The 21,041-nt window shown below is 35.6% G+C and overlaps 1 protein-coding gene across 2 annotated transcripts in view; it reads left to right on the forward strand.

The window, feature by feature from the left end:
- Positions 1–21,041, forward strand: part of CCSER1 (coiled-coil serine rich protein 1) — a 1,436,819-nt gene that overhangs the window by 310,308 nt on the left and 1,105,470 nt on the right. For both annotated transcript variants that reach the window (XM_073017490.1, XM_073017491.1), the window contains exon 5: positions 9,933–10,053. In XM_073017490.1, the coding sequence (XP_072873591.1) occupies positions 9,933–10,053 (121 nt within the window). The remainder of the gene's footprint in view (positions 1–9,932; positions 10,054–21,041) is intronic.

The following is a 21,041-nucleotide window of genomic DNA, read 5'->3' on the forward strand; positions in this document are numbered from 1 at the left end:
TGGGTAGCTCCAGCCCACAGGCAAGTTTTCCCAATGTCTCTACAAGTCTGGCTGAGTCCAGGGTTTTATGGGCTTCAAAGAGGAGGAAGTGTGTGCTGATTGGTCCATGGGTGGCCATGGCTGGACCTGGAAAAAGCACCATAATTTCCACTCTGCTCCACGCAGTTGGCAGCCTGACACCCAGGCTTCAGGCCATCCCCAGCATAAAGGTGAGGCTTCACCAGGGACCCACGTCTTTCCACCCAGGAGCCTGTCTGCTTTCTGCTGTCATCAACCTGCCATCCACAGCCTGCAGACCTGTGCCAACCTTCCTGTAGGCCTCCCCTTTGCCTCCCTTCCATGCTTATCAGCACCCAAAGTCCAGAGTGGCTTGAGGCAGCAGGGTTCTGGCATGTTGGTGCCACACTGAGCATGTGTATACCCAGCAGGGTCATGGCAGTGCCCAGGCTTTGTCACAACTTTGCTCCAAAATTGGAGCAGGCACCAGATTCAAGGAAATTTCAGACAGTGGGAGCCTGCTGAGGTCAGGGGGATTCCTAGGCTCCCAAGAGTTCCTCCTCTCACCTACTCCACGGAGTGCACAGCCCCAGCTACACCTCCCACACTGCAACCAGCATCTTCACAGCTACCACACCACATGGACCACTGCTGCCATCAGAATGTATATTGGTGCTGCCATCTTGAGAAAATAGAGTCTTGTCACAATAAGTTTTTTTTTTTTTTTTTTTTTTTTTTTTTGTGTGTGTGTGTGTGTGATGGAATCTTGCTCTGTTGCCCAGGCTGGAGTGCAGTGGCACCATCTCAGCTTACTGCAACCTCCACTTTCTGGGTTCAGGCGATTCTCCTGCCTCAGCTCCTGAGCAACTGGGACTATAGACATGTGCCATGTCTATATGCCATGCCTGGCTAATTTTTTTTTTAATTTTGAATAGAGGCAGGGTTTCACCCTTTTGGCCAGGCTGGTCTTGAACTCCTGACCTCAGGTGATCCACCCACCTTGGCTCCCCATATTGCTGGGATTACAGGTGTGGGCCACCATGCCCGGCCTTGCCACAATAAGTTTTAATGGTCCTGCCAATATTAAAATGAAATATTTAATGAATAAGTCATAAACCTTCTTATGTGAACTACTTAGAAGGAGCAGACTACAGATGTTGATGCCATTCTAATATTATGTATGGAATTTGTGTCAGTGATGAAGGACTTCACAGACTTCCAGTGGTGCTACAGTTCTTACACATCACTTTTTATGGAAGCTTGAAGAACACTTAAGCTAGGTAACGTCTTCTGCTCTAAATGGTGGCTATACAATGGAGAAAATGCTGATAACGTTTTTAATATCTAGTTTATCAGCAATAATAATTGTTTATGATTCTGTTCTTTCTGATGCTGTCTATTGTATGCATGTTTTAAACATATGTGTGTTTAAAGTATATATTATATATGTAATATATGCATACATGTGTGTGCATGTGTGTACATATATAGATATGGATAGTGTATGTATGTGTGTGTACATATATAGAGATATAAACACATGCAAATTCATACAACTCTACACAATCTAGTTTTAAATACCCTAAAAGCTTAGGTCACATTGGGAAGGAGGGAACCATAATGACAAGGTAACATATTTTCCAGCGTTAGAATTATTGAAGTATGAACTGGACATCTGTCAGAGATATTTGGAATGAGAGAGGATAGGAGTAGTAGCAATGTAGATTCAGCCATTAGGTGGGAGTTTCGACTAGAACTCTGAGATCTTTTTATTTAATTATTAATATTAGTAAAAGTAATTCTCCAGTCCTCCCCCTAGAATGCTCTTTAATTTAGTTTGCTAGGACTGGCATAACAAAAGGTATTATTGTCTTGGTGACATAAGCAACAAACATTTATTATCTCACAGTTCTGGAGTCTAGAAGTTCAAATTCAGTGTGTCTGCAGAGTTGATTTCTCCTGAGGCCTCTCTTTTTGGTTTCTAGATGGCTTTTTTCTGTGTCTTCAGATGTTTTTTCCACTGTGTCTGTCTGTGTCATAATCTCTTCTTCTTAAAAGGGCACCAGTCATACTGGATTAGTGCCCACTGTAATGACAACATTTTAACTTAATTTTCTGTTTATTAAAATAAATGACACTTTATTCATAATATTTTTAACTTTACAATTAGTAGGGACTTTATAAATGCTTGTTTCGTGTTCGACATTCAAGAACATCATTGGTGATGTCAGCTTATGTTTGAAATGAAGGACACTTTTTTGTCAGCCCCAAATATACTAAAGTATTTTGAGTTTTAATAAGATCGATAACCTTACAAATGGAATTCATAACTTTTGCTAGTTTTCTCTATCACTTGTGAGGTTTCAATTTTATTCTAGAAAAAAATTTCTCAAGGAAATATTTGTGAAAAGAACTACTCAAAAGCTAAGGCAAGAAAAAAATTGAGATTAAATGGGTTGAAAATATGCAATTTCAATTATAATAGACCTGATATATTCCAACCATCTGTCATAAAATGAAAGGTTACTGTTGGCACACAGCAACAAAATTACCGGAATTTGGATGATGTGAGGTAAGCCTGACCAAATTTAATATTTTCATTTACACTTTGTAGTTTTGTCTGAGTTTCCAGGGTATACTTATTTTCATCTGTTTTTCTGTGTTATTTTTTAAGAAATTTTTACTTTAGGATATTGACAATTTCTACGCGATTCCTTCACATCTTAACAAATGTCTCAAGATGATATTAGCCTTAAATAATATGGTTGTACAGAATATTTTTAAATTTAAATTGTAAACTAAATTGTCTCCTAATAATTTGAAGGTCTTTGCTTTCTTCTTTTGATGGCTGTTCTCTCACACCCATCTGTACTGTCACTGTGTTTTCTGATTTTGTAATGTACTGAGAATTGTATTTCATCTTAATAAAGCAAATAAGTAGATATAGACTGTGACCGTATATTTGAAACAGAAGTGTTAACATTTCTGAATACTCTGCACTCGACTTTTTCCCCTCTTGTCCACTACACTGCTACTTCAAATAATAAGAAGCCTTCACCATTTCTCATTTTGTTTTTTTCAATAGTGCTGTCAGTGGTTTCACTCAATCTTATTCCTGCACTTAGGTGTTGCCCTGGCTATTTATTAAAATATATAAAGCTGATCATGTTGTTCTTTGTTTAATGATTGATATCAATTCCCATTAACTTTAGGATCAAATACTAATGTTTTTAAGTTGCTTAGAAGGTGTTTAAGGTATTGCCAGTGACCTATGTCTCCAGCTCAGTCTTCCTCACCTTCTTGTGTCTTATCTAGGCCCCAACCACATTGAATTATTTCCATTTCTCAATATATATAACATTTTCCCATAGCTCATTGCCTTTTAGCACACTTTTTCCTATGCTTGGCTAGCATCTTTTCATTTCCCCCATGCCTCACTTCATTTTTCTTCAGTCTCTCATTCATTTACCAAATATTATTGAGTGCCTTTTTAGTGCCTGGCATTCTACTAAGTAACAGGAGTGAACAAGACTGCAGCAGTTCTACTGTTTTCGTCCTGCCAGTTACTTTACTTGGCTGGCTTCTATGATTACATTTTCTAAATGGTATCATCTCCTACTACAGTTTAAGTTACTGCAAGGTAAATGTTTTGTGTTTTATCTTCACAAGTTCAGCACCTACTACAGTGTCTGGATATGAAATAGTTCAATTAATGCTACTGAGGAATGAATATATATGCCTGCTTTGGCTCGGTGTGTGCTATTTACAGTCATGATCGATGATTTTTATCTTAACTGCTTCTTTTTTTCAGTTCTTCCAATTCTGGATTAATACTATTTCATCAAAAAACTTTGTATAGGCACTAAAAGGAAATAGTTACTGGTTCACTAAAACTGATATTTAATACCAAAATGTCATTGTTAACTTACGTATTTATCAACCAGAGAAACAGGTCAGTAAAAGATATAAAGAAGTTTATTTTGTCTATTTGTTTTTATAACAAGTAATCAACGTATGTGATTTTGGGGACTGGTTAGGTAAGTCCAAAATATGTAGAGCTGACTGTCAGGTAGAGCAGGAGGGAACTTTTGACAAAGGTGGGATTTCTATCTTCAGGAAGCCTCAACTCTGCTTTAAGCTTTTTTTAACTGATTAACTCAGACTCATCCAGATTACCTAAGATAATATCACTTAAAGCTAACAGGCTATGGACTTTACATGTAGAGAAGATACTTTCACAGCAGTACTTGGGTTAGTGTTTGAATAATTGGGGCTTGTCGCCTAGCCAAGTTGACATATAAAACAAACAAACAAACAAACAACAACAAAAAATCAGCCAGGTATGGTGGCGTATACCTGTAGTCCCAGCTACTCAGGAGGCTGAGGCAGGAGGATTACTTGAGCCCGGGACTTTGAGGGGTAGTGCATCATGAATCCACCTGTGAATAGCCACTAGATTCCAGCTTGGGCAAATAATAAGACACCATCTTGTAAAGTAAAACAGTTATAAATAATATTTGCTAACATTTTAAAAGAATATCATTTTCCTGACATTATACTAAGCACTTTACATGCATTAATTCATTTAATCATCACCACAACCCAAGTGCAAGATTATTATTCATAGTTTACTAATGGGAGAACAAACGCAAAACACTCATTCTCCAGTGGAACAATAGAAAAAACGTTGTTGTAAGTCATTTTGAAGGACAGAAATTAGAACCCAAAGTATTTTTATGATGAGTCAAAATTGTGGTATGTTCTCATATGAATTGATTTTTCAGAAGTTTTTACTTTAAGATATTGATAATTTCTATGCAATTCTTTCACATCTTAACAAAAAATCTCAAGGTGATACTAGCCTTAAATAATATGGCTGTTCAAAATACAGTCTTAAATAATATGGTTGTACAAACAAACTGCTTGATGGTTTCACAGTTTTTCTTACAATAAAGAATTCAGATGTAGGAATATTATTGAATATAAACAATTGAAAAAGATAAACTATTACATTTACACTAGTACTTCAGAGCACTTGATATATTTAAATGAGAATCAGCATGAAGTATGTTCAATAGCATGAGGACTAGTGACAGATAGATCAAATTCAGGATTTTCTATACTCAAACTGTGTGACCTTGAAAAGTGCAATGGCAGTAATAATAATACTTACGCCATAGAACTTTTCTGAAGGGTAAAAACAATACAGTAAGAGTTAATGCACAATTAGTGCAGAATTGTGTCTATCATGCCATTTAAATGTTTGTTAAATAATTTATTCTTTTGCTAGGTTAAGCTTTCTCAGTGGGTTGTTCCATGGTAGATACATGGATCCTGGATATTTGGAACAGAAAATGGAAAAGTGAACACTCTACCAAGTCAAAAGCAAATTCTTTTTTAAGGCTGCAATTTGCCGATTGATAGTAAACTATTTCGGTGAACTGGAGTGGTGATCTCAAATGTAATAAATATGTATAAATAAAATATAATACAAGAATATCAAAGACACATTACTAATAACTGCTCTAGGCACTTTCAGTCATTTAAATGTTTTAATTTTGCATGAAAGACAAAAATGCTGCTTCTGGTGAATCTTTGGTAGTTTTGTGAAATTTATTAACATATAAAATATATTGCTTTTTTTAATGCTTTAGCAATGATTTTATAAACTAAAAAGTAAAACAATGATTGAAATTCAGTAATTAAATAAAATTATTTTGATGTAGCCAAACTGGAGAAAAGGAGTAGTTTAAAATTTTAGTGTTTAGATTTTGTATCTCAGTTTATTATGAATCTGAAAGAAGCATTTTAGGGAATACAGCAATAATACAAAGTCATTTCCTATAATAGCATAGTTTTGTGGTGTAATAAAAGGTTACATGACAAGGTCAGACTACTTCATTTCAAAGCTAAAAATGATTTCTACTCTGCCCTGAGGTTTGCAGATCTCTGACTGAGTGGTCCCTGGAAGCCTTGTTCATTTTGGTGTTTATATATTTAATGACTATCTAGAAATAAATAAGACTAGTGCTTAGAACCAAGTTTTAGGATGAGCAATTTTTGTGACTATCACGTATTTTTTCTTCTTTTAAAACCTGTAATTAAACATTGGTTTCTCAGGCCTGAATCATCCTTTTCTTATTAACTGGTGGTTACTGACAACTGACTTCCACTAGGTGCAGTTCCAGTAGTTGTTAAGTGACCCTGATCTTGGCCAAAAGGCCTCATCTGTCTAGAAATAAATGGGCACTTTTATTTTACAGTTAGCCTTGCTGTGATACTCTCTAGTGACAGAAGCCTAAGATGGAATATTCTGCACTTCATGCAATACATTAACAACAAAAATTCTTTTCACAGAAGAGTAAATTTAGGATATAGCTTTTTATATTGTTGCCTCAAACTGTTATTTATATCTATGGTTGGAAATAATCGTGAAAAATGTATCATTGATTTTTCAACCCATGGATGCTGCAAATCTATTTGAATATGGAATGGCTTGACGCTGTCTCATGTTTTTTACATTACATTATGTTATAATTGTCTGCTGTTCCATAATTTACCTTTATAAAATGTATAAGTGAATAAAATTTTTTATACATTATTAACATTAACTTTATAAGTAAAATTAAGTAATGGAGTAATTAAAACTTGACTGTTCCTGTTTGTCGCACTCTGTTTTTTTGTTTGATTCAAATATCACTTCCAGCACTATCCATTTTGTTTTTGAGATGGAGTCTCGCCCTGTGGCCAGGCTAGAGTGCAGTGGCGCGATCTTGGCTCACTGCAACCTCCAACTCCCTGGATCAAGTAATTCTCCTGCCTCAGCCTCCTGAGTAGCTGGGATTACAGGCACGTGCCACCACATCCAACTAAGACAGGCTTTCACCATGTTGACCAGAATGGTCTTAATCTCTTGACCTCATGATCTGCCCACCTCTGCCTCCCAAAGTGATGGGATTACAGGTGTGAACCACCGTGCCCAGCCAGCACTTTCCGTGTTTTTTTTGTTGTTGTTAGTTTTTTGTTTTTTGGTTTTTTTTTCTTTTGAGACGGAGTCTCACTCTGTCGCCCAGACTGCAGTGCAGTGGCCTGATCTCGGCTCACTGCAACCTCAGCCTCTTGGGTTCAAGCAGTTCTTCTGCCTCAGCCTCCCAAATAATTGGTACTACACATGCATGCCACCATGCCCGGCTAATTTTTTGTATTTTAAGTAGAGATGGGGTTTCACTATCAGTTTTTATTTTCTCTACTTTCATTTTCATTGGCAAATTTTTTCCTTACATTGTCTATTTTTTATAAAATGTCACATAAATTTATCACAAGGAGACAAGGAAGCAATGCAACTACACATTATGATTTATGTGCTTGAACTGAGTAATGCCTAGTTATCAATAATTGACAGAATTTGAAAGAAGTGATGTGTGTGTCACTGATCATGATGAACCTCTTTTATTTACATAGTGATTTGTGTACTGAAGTGCTACTAAAGAAGTTTGTACTTTATACAATTACTCACAGTTGGTATACCATGTGAACTGCAATTTGAACCCTGTTTTTGGGGGGTGACTGGTGTTATTTAACTAAACCATGTAACTGAAATTTTTGCATATTAGAACCATGTAAAAAGATGACTGAATATACACTATATATATTCAATTTCATTCATTATCAGAAATACATAAATTGAAGTTACAATGCCATACCACTATACACTTAAAAGAATGGCTTTGGTAGGCAGAATTCTAAGATGACATATGACTCCAGCCCTTAACTTTTCTTCACTGGGAAGATGATATGGCATCACTGCTGTGACTGTTAGTTGGCTAAAGGGATTTTGCAGATGTAATTAGGGCTACTAATAAGTTGACTTGGAGTTAATCAAAAAGGAGATAATCTGGGTAGACCTAACCTAATCACATGAGCCCTTTAAAAGCAGAAAGAATTTTTTTTTTCCCTAGTTGGTAGCAGAAGAAGAAATCAGAGATATTTAAAGCACGAGAGGGCTTCAATGTGAAGGATGTTCCCCACTGCTGAGATGGATGGGCCATAGGCCATGAACCTGTGAGTAGCCCTAGAAGCTCAGAGTGGTGCCTAGACACAACAGCTAGCAAGGTAAAAGGAGACTCGAATCCTGCTACTGGAAAGAAGTAAATTCTGTTAACCTGAGTAAGTCTGGAAGTGGATTCTTCACACAGAGACATTAGATAAGAGCCCAGACTCATTGATACCTTGATTTTGGCCTTGTAAGACCCTAATCAGGGAACCCAGTTGAACCCATCTGGACTTCCGATCTCCAGAACTGTGAAATGATTAATGGATGTTATTTTAAGCTGCTAAGTTTGTGTTAATTTTTTATGCTGCAATAGAAAATTAATACAATATTAAAACTTTAATAGGAAAAAACTGACAAAACCAGGTGTTGGTGTGGATGTGGAACAACTGAAACTCTTTCTCTATTGTTGGCAATGCAAATTAGTACAGACAGTTCTGAGTTGTATTTGGCAGTAGCTACTAAAGCAGAACATAAAACATGACTATATCCTAGAAACGATTACAGCTTCTTGATATTTTTTTCAATATAAATGTGTTTGTGCACTGTTTAAAAAAGTACAAGAATGTTCATAGACAGTTGAAATAGCCCCAAACTGAAAATAGCTTGTGTTCATTATTAATGAAATGTAAAAGAAATCATGGTATATTCACCAGTGGAAAGCCACACAGCTATGAGAATGAACCAGCTGCTACTAGACATAGATGAATCTTATAAGCACACATTGAATGAAATAAAAAACACATAAAAGAATATGCTTGGGTCAGGTGTGGTGGCACACGCCTGTAATCCCAGCACTTTGGGAGGTGGAGGTGGGTGGATCACAAGCTCAGGAGATTGAGACCATCCTGGCCAACATGGTGAAACTCTGTCTCTACTAAAAAATATAAAAATTAGCTGGGCCTCATAGGATGTGCCTGTAGTCCTAGCTACTCGCGAGGCTGAGGCAGGAGAATCACTTGAACCTGGGAGGCAGAGGTTGCATTGAGCTGAGATCATGCCACTGCACTCCAGCCTGGGTGACAGAGCGAGACTCCTTCTCAAAAATAAATGGGCCTGGTGCGGTGGCTCATGCCTGTAATCCCAGCACTCTGGGAAGCTGAGGCGGGTGGATCACGAGGTCAGCAGTTCAAGACCAGCCTAGCCAACCTGGTGAAACCCCGTGTCTACTAAAATACAAAAATTAGCCAGCATGATGGCGGGTGCCTGTAATCCCAGCTACTCGGGAGACTGATGCAGGAGAATCCCTTGAACTTGGGAGTCGGAGGTTGCAGTGAGCCAAGATCGTCCCACTGCACTCCAACCTGGGCGACAGAGCGAGACTCCATCTCAAAAAACAAAACAAAACAAAACAAACAATAAAAAAATATGCTCCCAAAAGAATATGATCTCATTTGTATAAAGGTCAGAAATAGGCAAAACTTCTCTATGGTTCTATAAATGATGATAGTGGTTAAGTTCAGAGGCTACAGTAGTGTTTGGGAAGGGGTACCACAGGAGGATTTAGGGTGCTGGTGATGCACTGTTTATTGATCCTGATGCTGACTTAGCAGGTGTGGTCATGTTGCAAAGATTCATTTAACTGTATATGTACAACTTGTGCACTTTTCATTCTTGGATGAAAAGCTTTTTTAGAAAAGGACTATAAACTGTTGGCAATACCTTTTCCATCCTGGGCTTTAAAAAAGAAAAATTGCCCAAGGTCATATAGCTAGTGAGTGAAAAGACTTAGAGCAGAAAATATTTAAGGATAATTTAATAATTAATGTTTTAGTAGAATTGGATCTTTTATTAGACTAAATATAGAAAGGGGAAAAAGGAGAAGTGAGACTAGTTCATAAATAATTTTGACATTTACAATTTCTCGGTTTTTTTGAACAAACAGTTTGCCGGGAGGACTCATATCACTCTGTCGTCTCATGTGCTGCAGTAGTTCTTACTCCTATGGAACCAACAATAGAAATGAAGAAAAGAGAAGAACCAAAATTTCCTGAGCCTTCGAAACAGTGAGTTGTTCATTTAATTTTTCAAGGCCTTGTAAAATCAATTAGATAACTGATAAGAAAATGTGATTTATAATAAATGTGTTAATATTAGTATAAAGAAAGAAGAAATAAATTTTGTGCATTAAAAATAATCTATTCTATATTGTCTCAATGAATAACTTCTGTCTTCAATTGTGATCTTAATGATGGCGCTATCAAATGGAAATTGTTTATATCCTACATACCTCACACTATTATTTTGAGAATTAAAAGATAGATGTGAACATATGACAACACAGTATAAATGCCAAGACAGTGATTAACTCAAAACTCTTGTTTGTCAATGACAGAAGCCAAATGTTAACTAGTTTCAGAAAAAAGAATCAAGAGTGCTGGTGGTTATCAGCTCATGTAATTTATAAAGTACAAAGGTAGCAATTTCTTCAAGTACAGTTTTGGTTCTCAAATGATATCATCAAGGGTCATTCTATCTACATCTTTTTGCTTGACTCTTCTGTCTGGGGTTTTCATTTTCTGGGAGGATCCTCTAGTGGTGATATTGCTGCCTTCAGCAGCAACTGGGATTGATTTTCATTTTCTCCACAAATCCAGTGGAAGGAGGTAATTTCTCATTCCTTTTAATCAAACCAAAAATAACCCAGATTTGAGTGTAATTGGATTGGCTTTGACTAGCTTGGCTTGTTTGACATGGCAATTCTGAAACAATCGCTATATCCGAAAGTATTTGGTGGTGATTGACTAGATAATTTGTTGTTGCATACAAGCCTTGGAACACAGAATGAAATTTGGAGGGGAAAGGTGATTCCACAATTGACATATTGGTGATATTGATAAAAGAAGGCAGAGATAGATGAGGTGTCAAAATAATGGATGTTCAATATAGGTAATATTATCACCATTAATTTTAAAAGTCAGAATTCTTTATTATATTTAAATCATAAACATTTAAATACTAAAATATAATGTATGTATCTTTATTTCTTATTTTAAATTATTTTTTACCTACTTAATTTTATTTTATGTTATTTGTTCTGGCTGTGCTATTGAGAGGCAGTATAACTCAGTGGTTAGGAATCCAGGCCTTGGGCAGATTCTTCCCCCAACTCCCCCAATTTTCTTAACCCCTGGGCACTGTGGCTTGCACCTATAGTCACAGATACTCACGAGGCTGAGGGGGAAGGATCATTTGAGCCCAGGACTTTTAGGCTGCCAAGAGCTATGACCATGCCACTGCCTTACTCCAGCTTGGGTGACAAAGCAAGACTCTGTCTCTGAAATAAATAATAAATAAACCTTCTTAACCTTAGTTTGTTTGTTTCTTTTTAATGTGGGAGATACTTTACCTCATAATGCAATGCCTAAAACATAATAGAGAGGCAAGAACATATAAATTGTGTAATTTTTTTGCAACAAACGTAATTGTCAAATAGCCACATCAACTGTTTATAAATGGAGTTACTAAAGCCCTTTATGATATCAGTTTTGTGTATTTTGGATTTACCATAAGAAAAAAAATACTAGATAGGGCTGGGCGCGTTGACTCACACCTTTAATCCCAGCACTTTGAGAGGCCAAAGCGGGCAGATCACTTGAAGTCAGGAGTTCGAGACCAGCCTGACCAACATGGTGAAACCCCGTATCTACGAAAAATACAAAAAAACTAGTCAGGCATGGTGGCAGGCACCTGTAATCCCAACTACTTGGGAGGCTGAGGCAGGAGAATCGCTTGAACCTGGGAGGCAGAGGTTGCAGTGAGCTGAGATTGTGTCATTGAACTCCGGTCTGGGTGACAAGAGTGAAACTCCATCTCAAAAAAAAAAAAAAGAAAAAAAGAAAAAAAATAGTAGACATAAAATAATCACCTACCAATATAAAACTAATGCTGGAAGTTGAGATATTGTCTTTGGATAGCAAATATTTCTTTTTAATTTAGGAAGGAATTACTTCTTTAAGTAAATTTTCCCCTTGAATTTTACAGTCCACATATAAATTCATAAATCATTGACTCTTTAAAATATAGGATTCATAGAGTCATCTAATTCAGAACCCAGTAAATTTGTTCCTAAGAATTAACTGTAATAGTCATCTCAGAATATGTAAGACTGTACATAAGAAAGAATATGTAATGCATAATTACATCACTTTAGAAAGTAAAAAACATTTTATGACTGAGATATTTGTATTATCTAACCAATGTTTAGTTATATTCTGATGATAAATATTTTACTTTTGACAATTCGTTATTAAATATTCTCATGTATTTATTAGTTTTTAGACATTTGATAAGGAGAAATAAGAATTAGGAACTCCTACTAGGAATGAAGTATAAACTTTTCAGCATAGCAAGTGATAGGGAGAAACTATCTAAATCTTTAAGAAGGAAAGCTACATTGCGCCTTACAGTGGGAGAGGACCAGAGCGTTCCACTTGTTGCAATATCTAAAATTCATCTTAATTCAGGAAACAAAGATGGGGATTTTACTTCACTTCTGAGTTTAGTTTGATATGTAACTCATATGGAAAGGATAAACTTGCTAAAAAATAGAATAATCTATGTAATCCAAAAAGAATGTACAATTTTCAAATATTTAATCATAAGCATAGAATGCTGGGGTCAAAGCTTTGAGAGTGACTGTTCACAATAGTCAAGTCATGGAATCAACCTAAGTGCCCCTCAACAGATGGTTGGATAAAGAAAATGTGATATATATATACACCATAAAAAAAGACTGAAATCATGTCTTTTCAGCAACATGGATGGAGCTAGAGGTCATTATCCTAAGTGAAATAACTTAGAAACTCAAATACCACATATCCATACTTGTAATTGGGAGCTCAATAATGGGCACACATGGACACACAGAGGGGAATTATAAATTCATAAAAAACCTACTATTAAAAGTATGCCCAAATATCCAGCTACACTCAGCATGTTCCTCAAAACTCTACTTTTCTCAAGTCAGTTCTATGTAAATGAGCATTTCATGAAATGTACATAGAGCTCAAACTCTGAAGAGAATGAAAGAATAACCATGATTGGCTTTGGATTATATTTTGTATTAATACTTTGTGAGAAATATGCTTGTTGAAATGCAAATATTCTGTACATACCATAGCTCAACGTCTGAAATGAAGGGATTTTTATGGCCATTGTAAAGTTAGAAATGCAGAGGTAAAATAAAAATTATTCTATTCTTTGTCCATTTCCACGCTTTTATATTATTTTATATAAATAAATCTAACTTTAGGAATAGATTTGATTCACTGTTGACTCTTGCGTAGATGAAGCATTACTTAAACGTATTGTCATTCACTCCAAGTTTCAAGACCTCTTTGTAATGCTTCAGTTTCTTGTCATGAAGTAGGTTCAAGAAACTCCTTCTGAAAAGTCACAGATGTTATCATTTAGTACAGAAGTCTTATTTTTAAATAATTGCTAACACTAACCTATTTTATTCTTAGAGGGTACTTAACACACAGGTTTAAAGTTTTGTCAGCTCTTTTTGTTTATTTATCTGAATGAATAGTACATGTTAGAATTGGAACAGTTAAGTACTCTCTCTAAGGTCACCGCTTTAGTCTCCTAAATTTGTTACACAAACTCTGTAGTTATATTGAAGAGACATCAAAGAATAATATTACAAGCTGATCTCCAATTTTCCTTGACAATCTTCAGGGGAACATATTTATTTATGCCTTTAGGCAGATATGTATTTGTTAATTTATCAAAAATAGGTAATTCTTGAGTGTCTGCTTTGTTCTTGGCACTGTGCATAGTGATAGGGATTTTGTGTTGAAAAGCAGGTGAAATCCCTTCTCTACTAAAAATACAAAAATTAGCTGGGCGTCGTGGTGCACATCTATAGTCCCAGCTACTCGAGAGGCTGAGGAAGGAGAATCACTTGAACCTGGGAGGTGAAGGTTGCAGTCAGCCGAGATTACGTCATTGCATTCCAGCCTGGTGACACAGCAAGACTCTGTCTCCAAAAAAAAGAAAAGAAAAGAAAAGAAAAAGCAAAAGTGTAGCTGTGGCTATAATGTAGAGGTGTATCTCATTATAATCTCATTATAAGGGCTGTGGTAAGAGGTTGTAACATAGCCAAGGAGGTCAGGTAAAATGTCCCTGAGGAAGTGACTCTTGAGCTAACGTCTACAGAATATTAGTTAACTAACTGAAAAAACAAAATAGCTTCTTAAGATATTCTGTGATGGGTGGGAGTGTGGAGAAATTGAAGGAAGGCTTGTGGGAGGAAAAGGAAGCCAAATTATGTTAGCAGGGCCAAGCGACATGGTCAGATTTGCCTTTTGAAAACTTTGTTTGTTTGTTATAGAGAATGAATTAGGTATGGTTGGGGTAGTGGTGAAATGGAGCTGGCTTAGGAGAGCCAATTTGATAGCAGTTCTCCCCAGCTCTAGATTCAGTGATTTCACACTGAAAGTTTGAAATCAGCCACGGTGGGTGTAGTTACATCATAGCATTGGGAAATTCTACAAATGAGGACTTTCCTCCTCTCCAGGAGAGCTAGTTAAATAGTTATCAGTACATTACTAAATGGAGGACAGATTGAGTGGCTACAGTAAGATCATTTAGGTGATTGCTGATAGTAGCTTGGAGTAGGGTGCTGGCATTGGGGATGGGGAAATGTGAAAAGAGAACTGTGTCAATATATATTTATGAGCCGTGGCAAGTTAAATACAGTTATTAAATTAATAACTTATAATACATTGCTAAGTATTTGTAATAAGAATGAAAATGAGAAATTATCTTCATTACTAATTGTAATTATGATAAATATGTAATATTGTGAAAATCCTAACATGTTATCTTGATTTAGTAATAGTTTAATGAATGGAGAGTCATGATATTCTTTTAATTTATGTTGAGTATTATATCAATTGAACTATAAGTGTAACATGCACACACATAAATGCACTTTGCATAAAATTCCTTTCTGAATCACTGTCATTGATTCTCACTGAAACTGTCCACAATATAAGTAAGTTCCACCTAGGTTCTTATGTAAATTCTTATGATTCTTTACTAACAATTTTCCTTCATTTACCCTCCATCACTTGGTGCCTTCAAATTCTTCCATTAAAAAAATTTGATACTGAGGTATGGATAGCATAAATATCAGGATAATACTATGATTGGGAAACAACCTTCTTCCTCATGCAGGCATTCAAAAGAAACGGATAGTGTTTCATGATTTCAGTCAATTCACGGGTGGAAACAACTATCTGAGGAGAACAGTGAGGAGATAAGATTTCCATGGTGAAAGCTGTTACCTAAATATGGGTCTCTTACACAGCTTTTGGAGGAAGTTAAGGTTGGGAGGAGAAACTTTCTAACCTCAAATCTATAGTGGATTTTCAGAAGAATCATTCAGTGCTTCAGATGTGTTCTCTGCAGTTGGAAGCACAAGGGACACATGTGGATTCATGCCTGAGAAATTTAGACTGCCCAGAAAACCTAGAGGGTGAAAAATGGCCAGCTGTGAAAGCAGCACCATCTAGGACTCTAGAGTTAGTCAGGGAGGCTGTAGTGTTTTTGTGAATTATCTGAAGGATGAGAATACCCCATAAAGAGGGACAAAGGACTCTCATGCACCCATGACTAGGGAACTACAGAATACTGGCCCAGAAAGAGACCTTTGAAAAGATCACTTGTGGGCCCATTTACTAGCCCCTAAAGCCAGTTAAATCTCCTCTGACCAAGTACCACTCCCCCAAACTTTCACTCTAGTAGCAGGAATACATTAGCTGTACCACTGAGGAAGCTTAATCTTCAGGGGTCAGCTTTACACTGGGCCCCATATAAAGCCCTAGAAGCGATCCTGGAAATTTTTCCTTCTTTTCTCCTGTGTGTGTGTGTGTGTGTGTGTGTGTGTGTGTGTGTGTGTGTATGTGTGTGTTTTGAGATCCCTCCAGATTTTATAAACTTCAGGGCTCACATAACCTGGATTTATCCCTTTGTACCATTGCCATTAGATCTGGGCACTAGGGATTCTTGCCTTGGGCCCTGCATGTGAGAGAACTGTGTCACATCCCTTCTCCAGCTGCTCCCCCTTCCATAAGATGTCTTTCCAGAAGGCCAAGGGCTCCCACCCACTAGGAGACTATGCCTTCACCACTCACTCTGTACAGAATTTACTGCTCAAATGGCCCTAGGTCCTCCCCTCTGGAAGACCACATAACCCACAACCCATGGGCTGCAGAGGAACAGTCTATCACTGGTAGTGGTGGACAGAGCTTAGAGGGTTGATGGGGGCATTTACCTTTCTGATTGCCGGGCCTTGGTGGAAAGGCAGCCAACTAGATGTTTTGTCAACTATGCTATATCACTGTTACCTTGTGAAAGGACTGATTGCCATCAACCTTCTATATTTTATTTATGATCTCTATCCAACTTTTTGGAAAGATATGAGCTCATTATTCACTGGTTTATTAAAAAACAACAACTAAAGAAGGGTTTCAAACATCAAGAACCAGTGGATTTTAATACGAAAAATAAAAATGTTTAAAAATTCCCAGAGAAACTGCTGCCCTTGATTGACAGTGTTGTTATTTTATCTCTCTGCTGTTTATTGCTCCTTACTGAGTCATAATATTTGGTCCCTTGTGCAGTTACCCTGTCAAGGCAAGAAATCCTATTGTAATGTTTGCATCTAGTTTGACAATCCTTTGTACATTGAGCACACAAATACTATTTTTCAGATAAGTTGGGACAACCTGATAATATGACTGAAGTGTTTCAGCTCACCAGTGCAGTACAGTTATCATTGTACTCTTTATAGTGTACTATAAATACAGATTTGTCAGATCACTGTAAAAGATTGCAGGTGCATCACCGTTGTTGTGAAAGTAGCTCTTATGTACGCAGAAAAGGCGTGTTGCCAGCTTTCAATTCCCCCTGCTAACCTCATCCCATGGAAAAAAATCGATTTACAAATACATAAGATATTTTATTTGAATATATTCTGTAATTTAGGTTTTAGCATAAGTCTTCTAGTAATACTATAAATAAATGCTATATAACCCAATATTGATTTTCTACTTTTCCCCTTCCAGGGGAGATTGACTAGCAGAGAAAGCAAAAACTTTGAAATCTAAAACATCTCATCTCTATTTGGCATTTAGCTGACATGGAGCAAGGAGCAGGTACTACTGTTATTGAAATCAAGTATTCTTATATATGTAATAAAGACAATAGCACCTGTTTTGTAAGGTCATTTTAAAAGTATTCAATTTTCAAAGTAGAGCAAGTAGAATAATGCTGGGCACAAAGAAGAAGCACAATAAAAATTAACAGATTTAATATCTCTTTCATGAGGAAGTTGGGCATAAGAATAAGGGATTGGATCTATAAGAATACATAATGTTCTATGGCATTTATGCTTTTAGGTATTTCCTCAAATTTGCCTACTCACAATATGTGATTATTTGCTCATTTTTAGCAAAAAGTATTATCTTTTTTTCATCTGGTAGATTACGTCCTTTTACAACAAATGTTTCCTGGGTTTTTTTTTTTTTTTTTTAAATCTTCTATTTTGTTTGGAATAGCAATAACTAGTAGGTACTCAAAAAATACCTGAGAATTGGTTAATTTTTACTTACTTTTGAGGTAGAACACATTTTCTTTTATTTAGAAGGTAGAACCAACCATGATAGTTGTCCAACATTATTGAATTTTAAAAAATTAGATTGGATATTTACTGTTAATATTTTAATATTAATATATTTAACATTTGAATAATTAATATTGAAAATATCACAGGGAATTCAAACAGCAATTTTGTCATCAGTATTGAAAAGAAAGGTCTGAAAACTTGAAGTCTAGAAACTTGATTGCCAGCCCTGGAGAAGTGCTATGTTTTGCTGCATACTGGTTCTCTTAACTGTGAAACAAACATTAGCAACACAGTGAAATTCTAATGAGCAAAAGTCTGGGAATGCCTCTTGTAAAATGTGAAGTAGCATATCTTACTTCTTTGCTTTATAGGGGTATCTAAAATAAACATTCATTAATATTTTTAATTATTTGAGTTAAAAAGTTCCCCTGATGGATGGAAAAATCAAAGTACTTGTAGACAGATTGATTCCTGTGTGTTTCTATAATATTTGAAGACTTCTATTATAGTACTTATCAGACAGAATTTCAATTGCCTATATTCTTCACTCTCTCTCACCAGATATTAAAGACAAGTATTTTTTGAGGACAGATGTTTCTATCATTTTCTTTTTTAAATCTTGGGTGCGTATGATGAAATTTTACATTGTAAGCATAATTATGTGTTGAATTTATCAATTCATGTTGTAATCTATTGTTTAAATCTATTCTTTAAAATAATGGATTTGTTTATTCAGTAGCACTTAAATGTTGTTAATATTAGGTGCCATACTGTAATCTAAGCTTTGCAAACATTTATTCGTTTAATCTTCCCAACAAGATTATATGTTATTATTATCTGCAAGCTACAGGTCAGACAACAAAGGCACATGGAGATTAAGTAACTTGTTCAAGATAACCGTTTAAGAAAAGAATAAGTTGTACTTTCTTTCTTTTTTTAAAACATTTTTTTTGGAGATGGAGTCTTGCTGTGTCGCCCAGCCTGGAGTGCAGTGGCGCAGTCTCGGCTCACTGCAACCTCCACCTCCTGGGTTCAAACAATTCTCCTGCGTCAGCCTCCTGAGTAGCTGGGATTATAGGCATGTGCCACTACACTTGGCTAATTTTTGTATTTTTAGTGGAGACGAGGTTTCACCAGGTTAGTCAGACTGGTCTTGAATTCCTGACCTTGTGATCTGCCTGCCTCAGCCTCCCAAAGTGCTGGGATTACAGGCATGAGCCACCATGCCAGGACTGTACTTTCTTTTAAATTACTTTAATTATTGAATTTAGAATCTGACACACTGTGAAATCATTCTTTTTATTTCATATGCAGTTCTTTTTGTAGATTTTTATAATCTAAAAAATATGAATGTCATTATAAGCCAATAATGCTTAAGATGATTACCATATGTAAATCAACATAATATAAAAGAAGAATATAAGTAACAAAATTCTTCACTGTTGATTATCACAATCGGTACCTCTTCATTTATGTGTATGTTTTTCTCTCAAAAGAGCCAGGAAGAAAACTTTTTTTCATGCTTTTGTTCTACTTGGTGTCATTATTCATTTTACTAGCTATTTCTTAAGACTTTTTTTTTGTTTCTTTCTTTTTGATTATTACATTTCTTTGGAAAGTAACTTTCCTTAAACTCATGTCAGTAAAGCTAAAATTACACGTTTTGTCAGGAATAAAGAGGCACATATGAGCTTAGAGAACTAGTATAAGATGAAAAATATAACCAGGTGTTTTCCCCAACTAATATATCCATTTTAAAAATGTCACATGCATGTTTAGATATTATAATACCGTATGCCAAAATATATCATTATTATTATTATTATTTAGATGGAGTCTTGCTTCGTCGCCCAGGCTGGAGTGCAGTGGCGCGATCTTGGCTCACTGCCACCTCCGCTTGCTGGGTTCAAGCAATTCTCCCGCCTCAGCCTCCCAAGTTAGCTGGGATTACAGGCGCACACCCGGCTAATTTTTATATATTTTTTAGTAGAGACGAGGTTTCACCATATTGGCGAGGCTTGTCTTGATCTCCTGACCTTGTGATCCGCCCACCTTGGCCTTCCGAAGTGCTGGGATTACAGATAAGAGCCACTGCATCTGGCCCATGACTGACAATTTTATGTAACTATCTTGTAGTAATAGTGTCAATGAATTCAAGCATTATAGAAGTAATAGGATCAAATGATCTTTAAAATCTTTTCCAATCCAGAGAATCTGTTCATAACCAGGTCAACTGCATTTTATTATTTGTATTATCATCATAGTCAAAATATTTTTTGTTTACAAACACATTTGTTTATGTGTTACATTTAGTTAATGACAGTTTAGATATAACATAAATTGGTTAATGACAGTAAGTTTGTACAGCTTTCAGGTAATGTTTATTTTTTATGTATCAAAACTAAGGTATACAAAGTATTGTGTAAGGTGCTACGTTTTTTATCAATTATTTTTTAGGATATATTCTATGTGTTTAAGTTATTCTATATTAATCATAATTTCACCCTGGGGATGATATTTTTCCTATTCTATGGAAAGAGTTTTTATATTTTCTTTCTGTCTTTACTCTGTATTAGAATGTTCAAATTTTTTTTTATACAGTTAATGTTGCACTTTTGAGATTCTGATAAATTAGGGTGGTGCCAAATTTCTACATATCCTATAAAATGTTATGTGGCACTTCTCTGTAAAATTGTTCACATGAAACTGCTTGGAGTGTCAAGTAGTTCATTAGACTTTACTAAATTGAATTAAATTGTGATTCTTTTTTATGTGGGATGGTAAGAAATTAGCAAAGTTCTAAAATGTCAAGGATTTGTCATCTTAGATTTCAAACAGACATCTATGCCATGTAGTGGAGATAATATAAATAAAATATACAAATTAAAATCGTCAACTCTTTTATAATCTAAATGTCTAAATCATTTTTTAATTATATCCTCTTTAAAATGGAACATTTAAAATAAATATTTTCTGTAGCCCCGTAATCTCTTACTTTTACATTCTAAGTTACTATTTGAACATTATTATTATTGTATTTCAAGACATTTAATAAAATGAGCAATAATAATTAAATATTAGTATATTTATAATAATTTTCTATTTTTAAATATTTTTGTGCTTTTAGAAGCTGTTCTATTATGTTAATATCAAGCTATAAACTCTAGTGTCTCCTAAACTAAAATATGTCACATTCCAGATACAAATGTACACAATTTTCCTCTCAGTAACATATCATATTTTGGTATGTTTTATAATAATAAACTGATTAACTAAATAATGTCAAGGATTAAGTTAAGTATGTGAATCCATGAGTCAATATTAGACAAATAATAAGCACTGCAATATATGTTTATA

The sequence above is a fragment of the Chlorocebus sabaeus genome, chromosome 7, assembly GCF_047675955.1.
Source record: "Chlorocebus sabaeus isolate Y175 chromosome 7, mChlSab1.0.hap1, whole genome shotgun sequence".
NCBI lineage: Eukaryota > Metazoa > Chordata > Mammalia > Primates > Cercopithecidae > Chlorocebus > Chlorocebus sabaeus.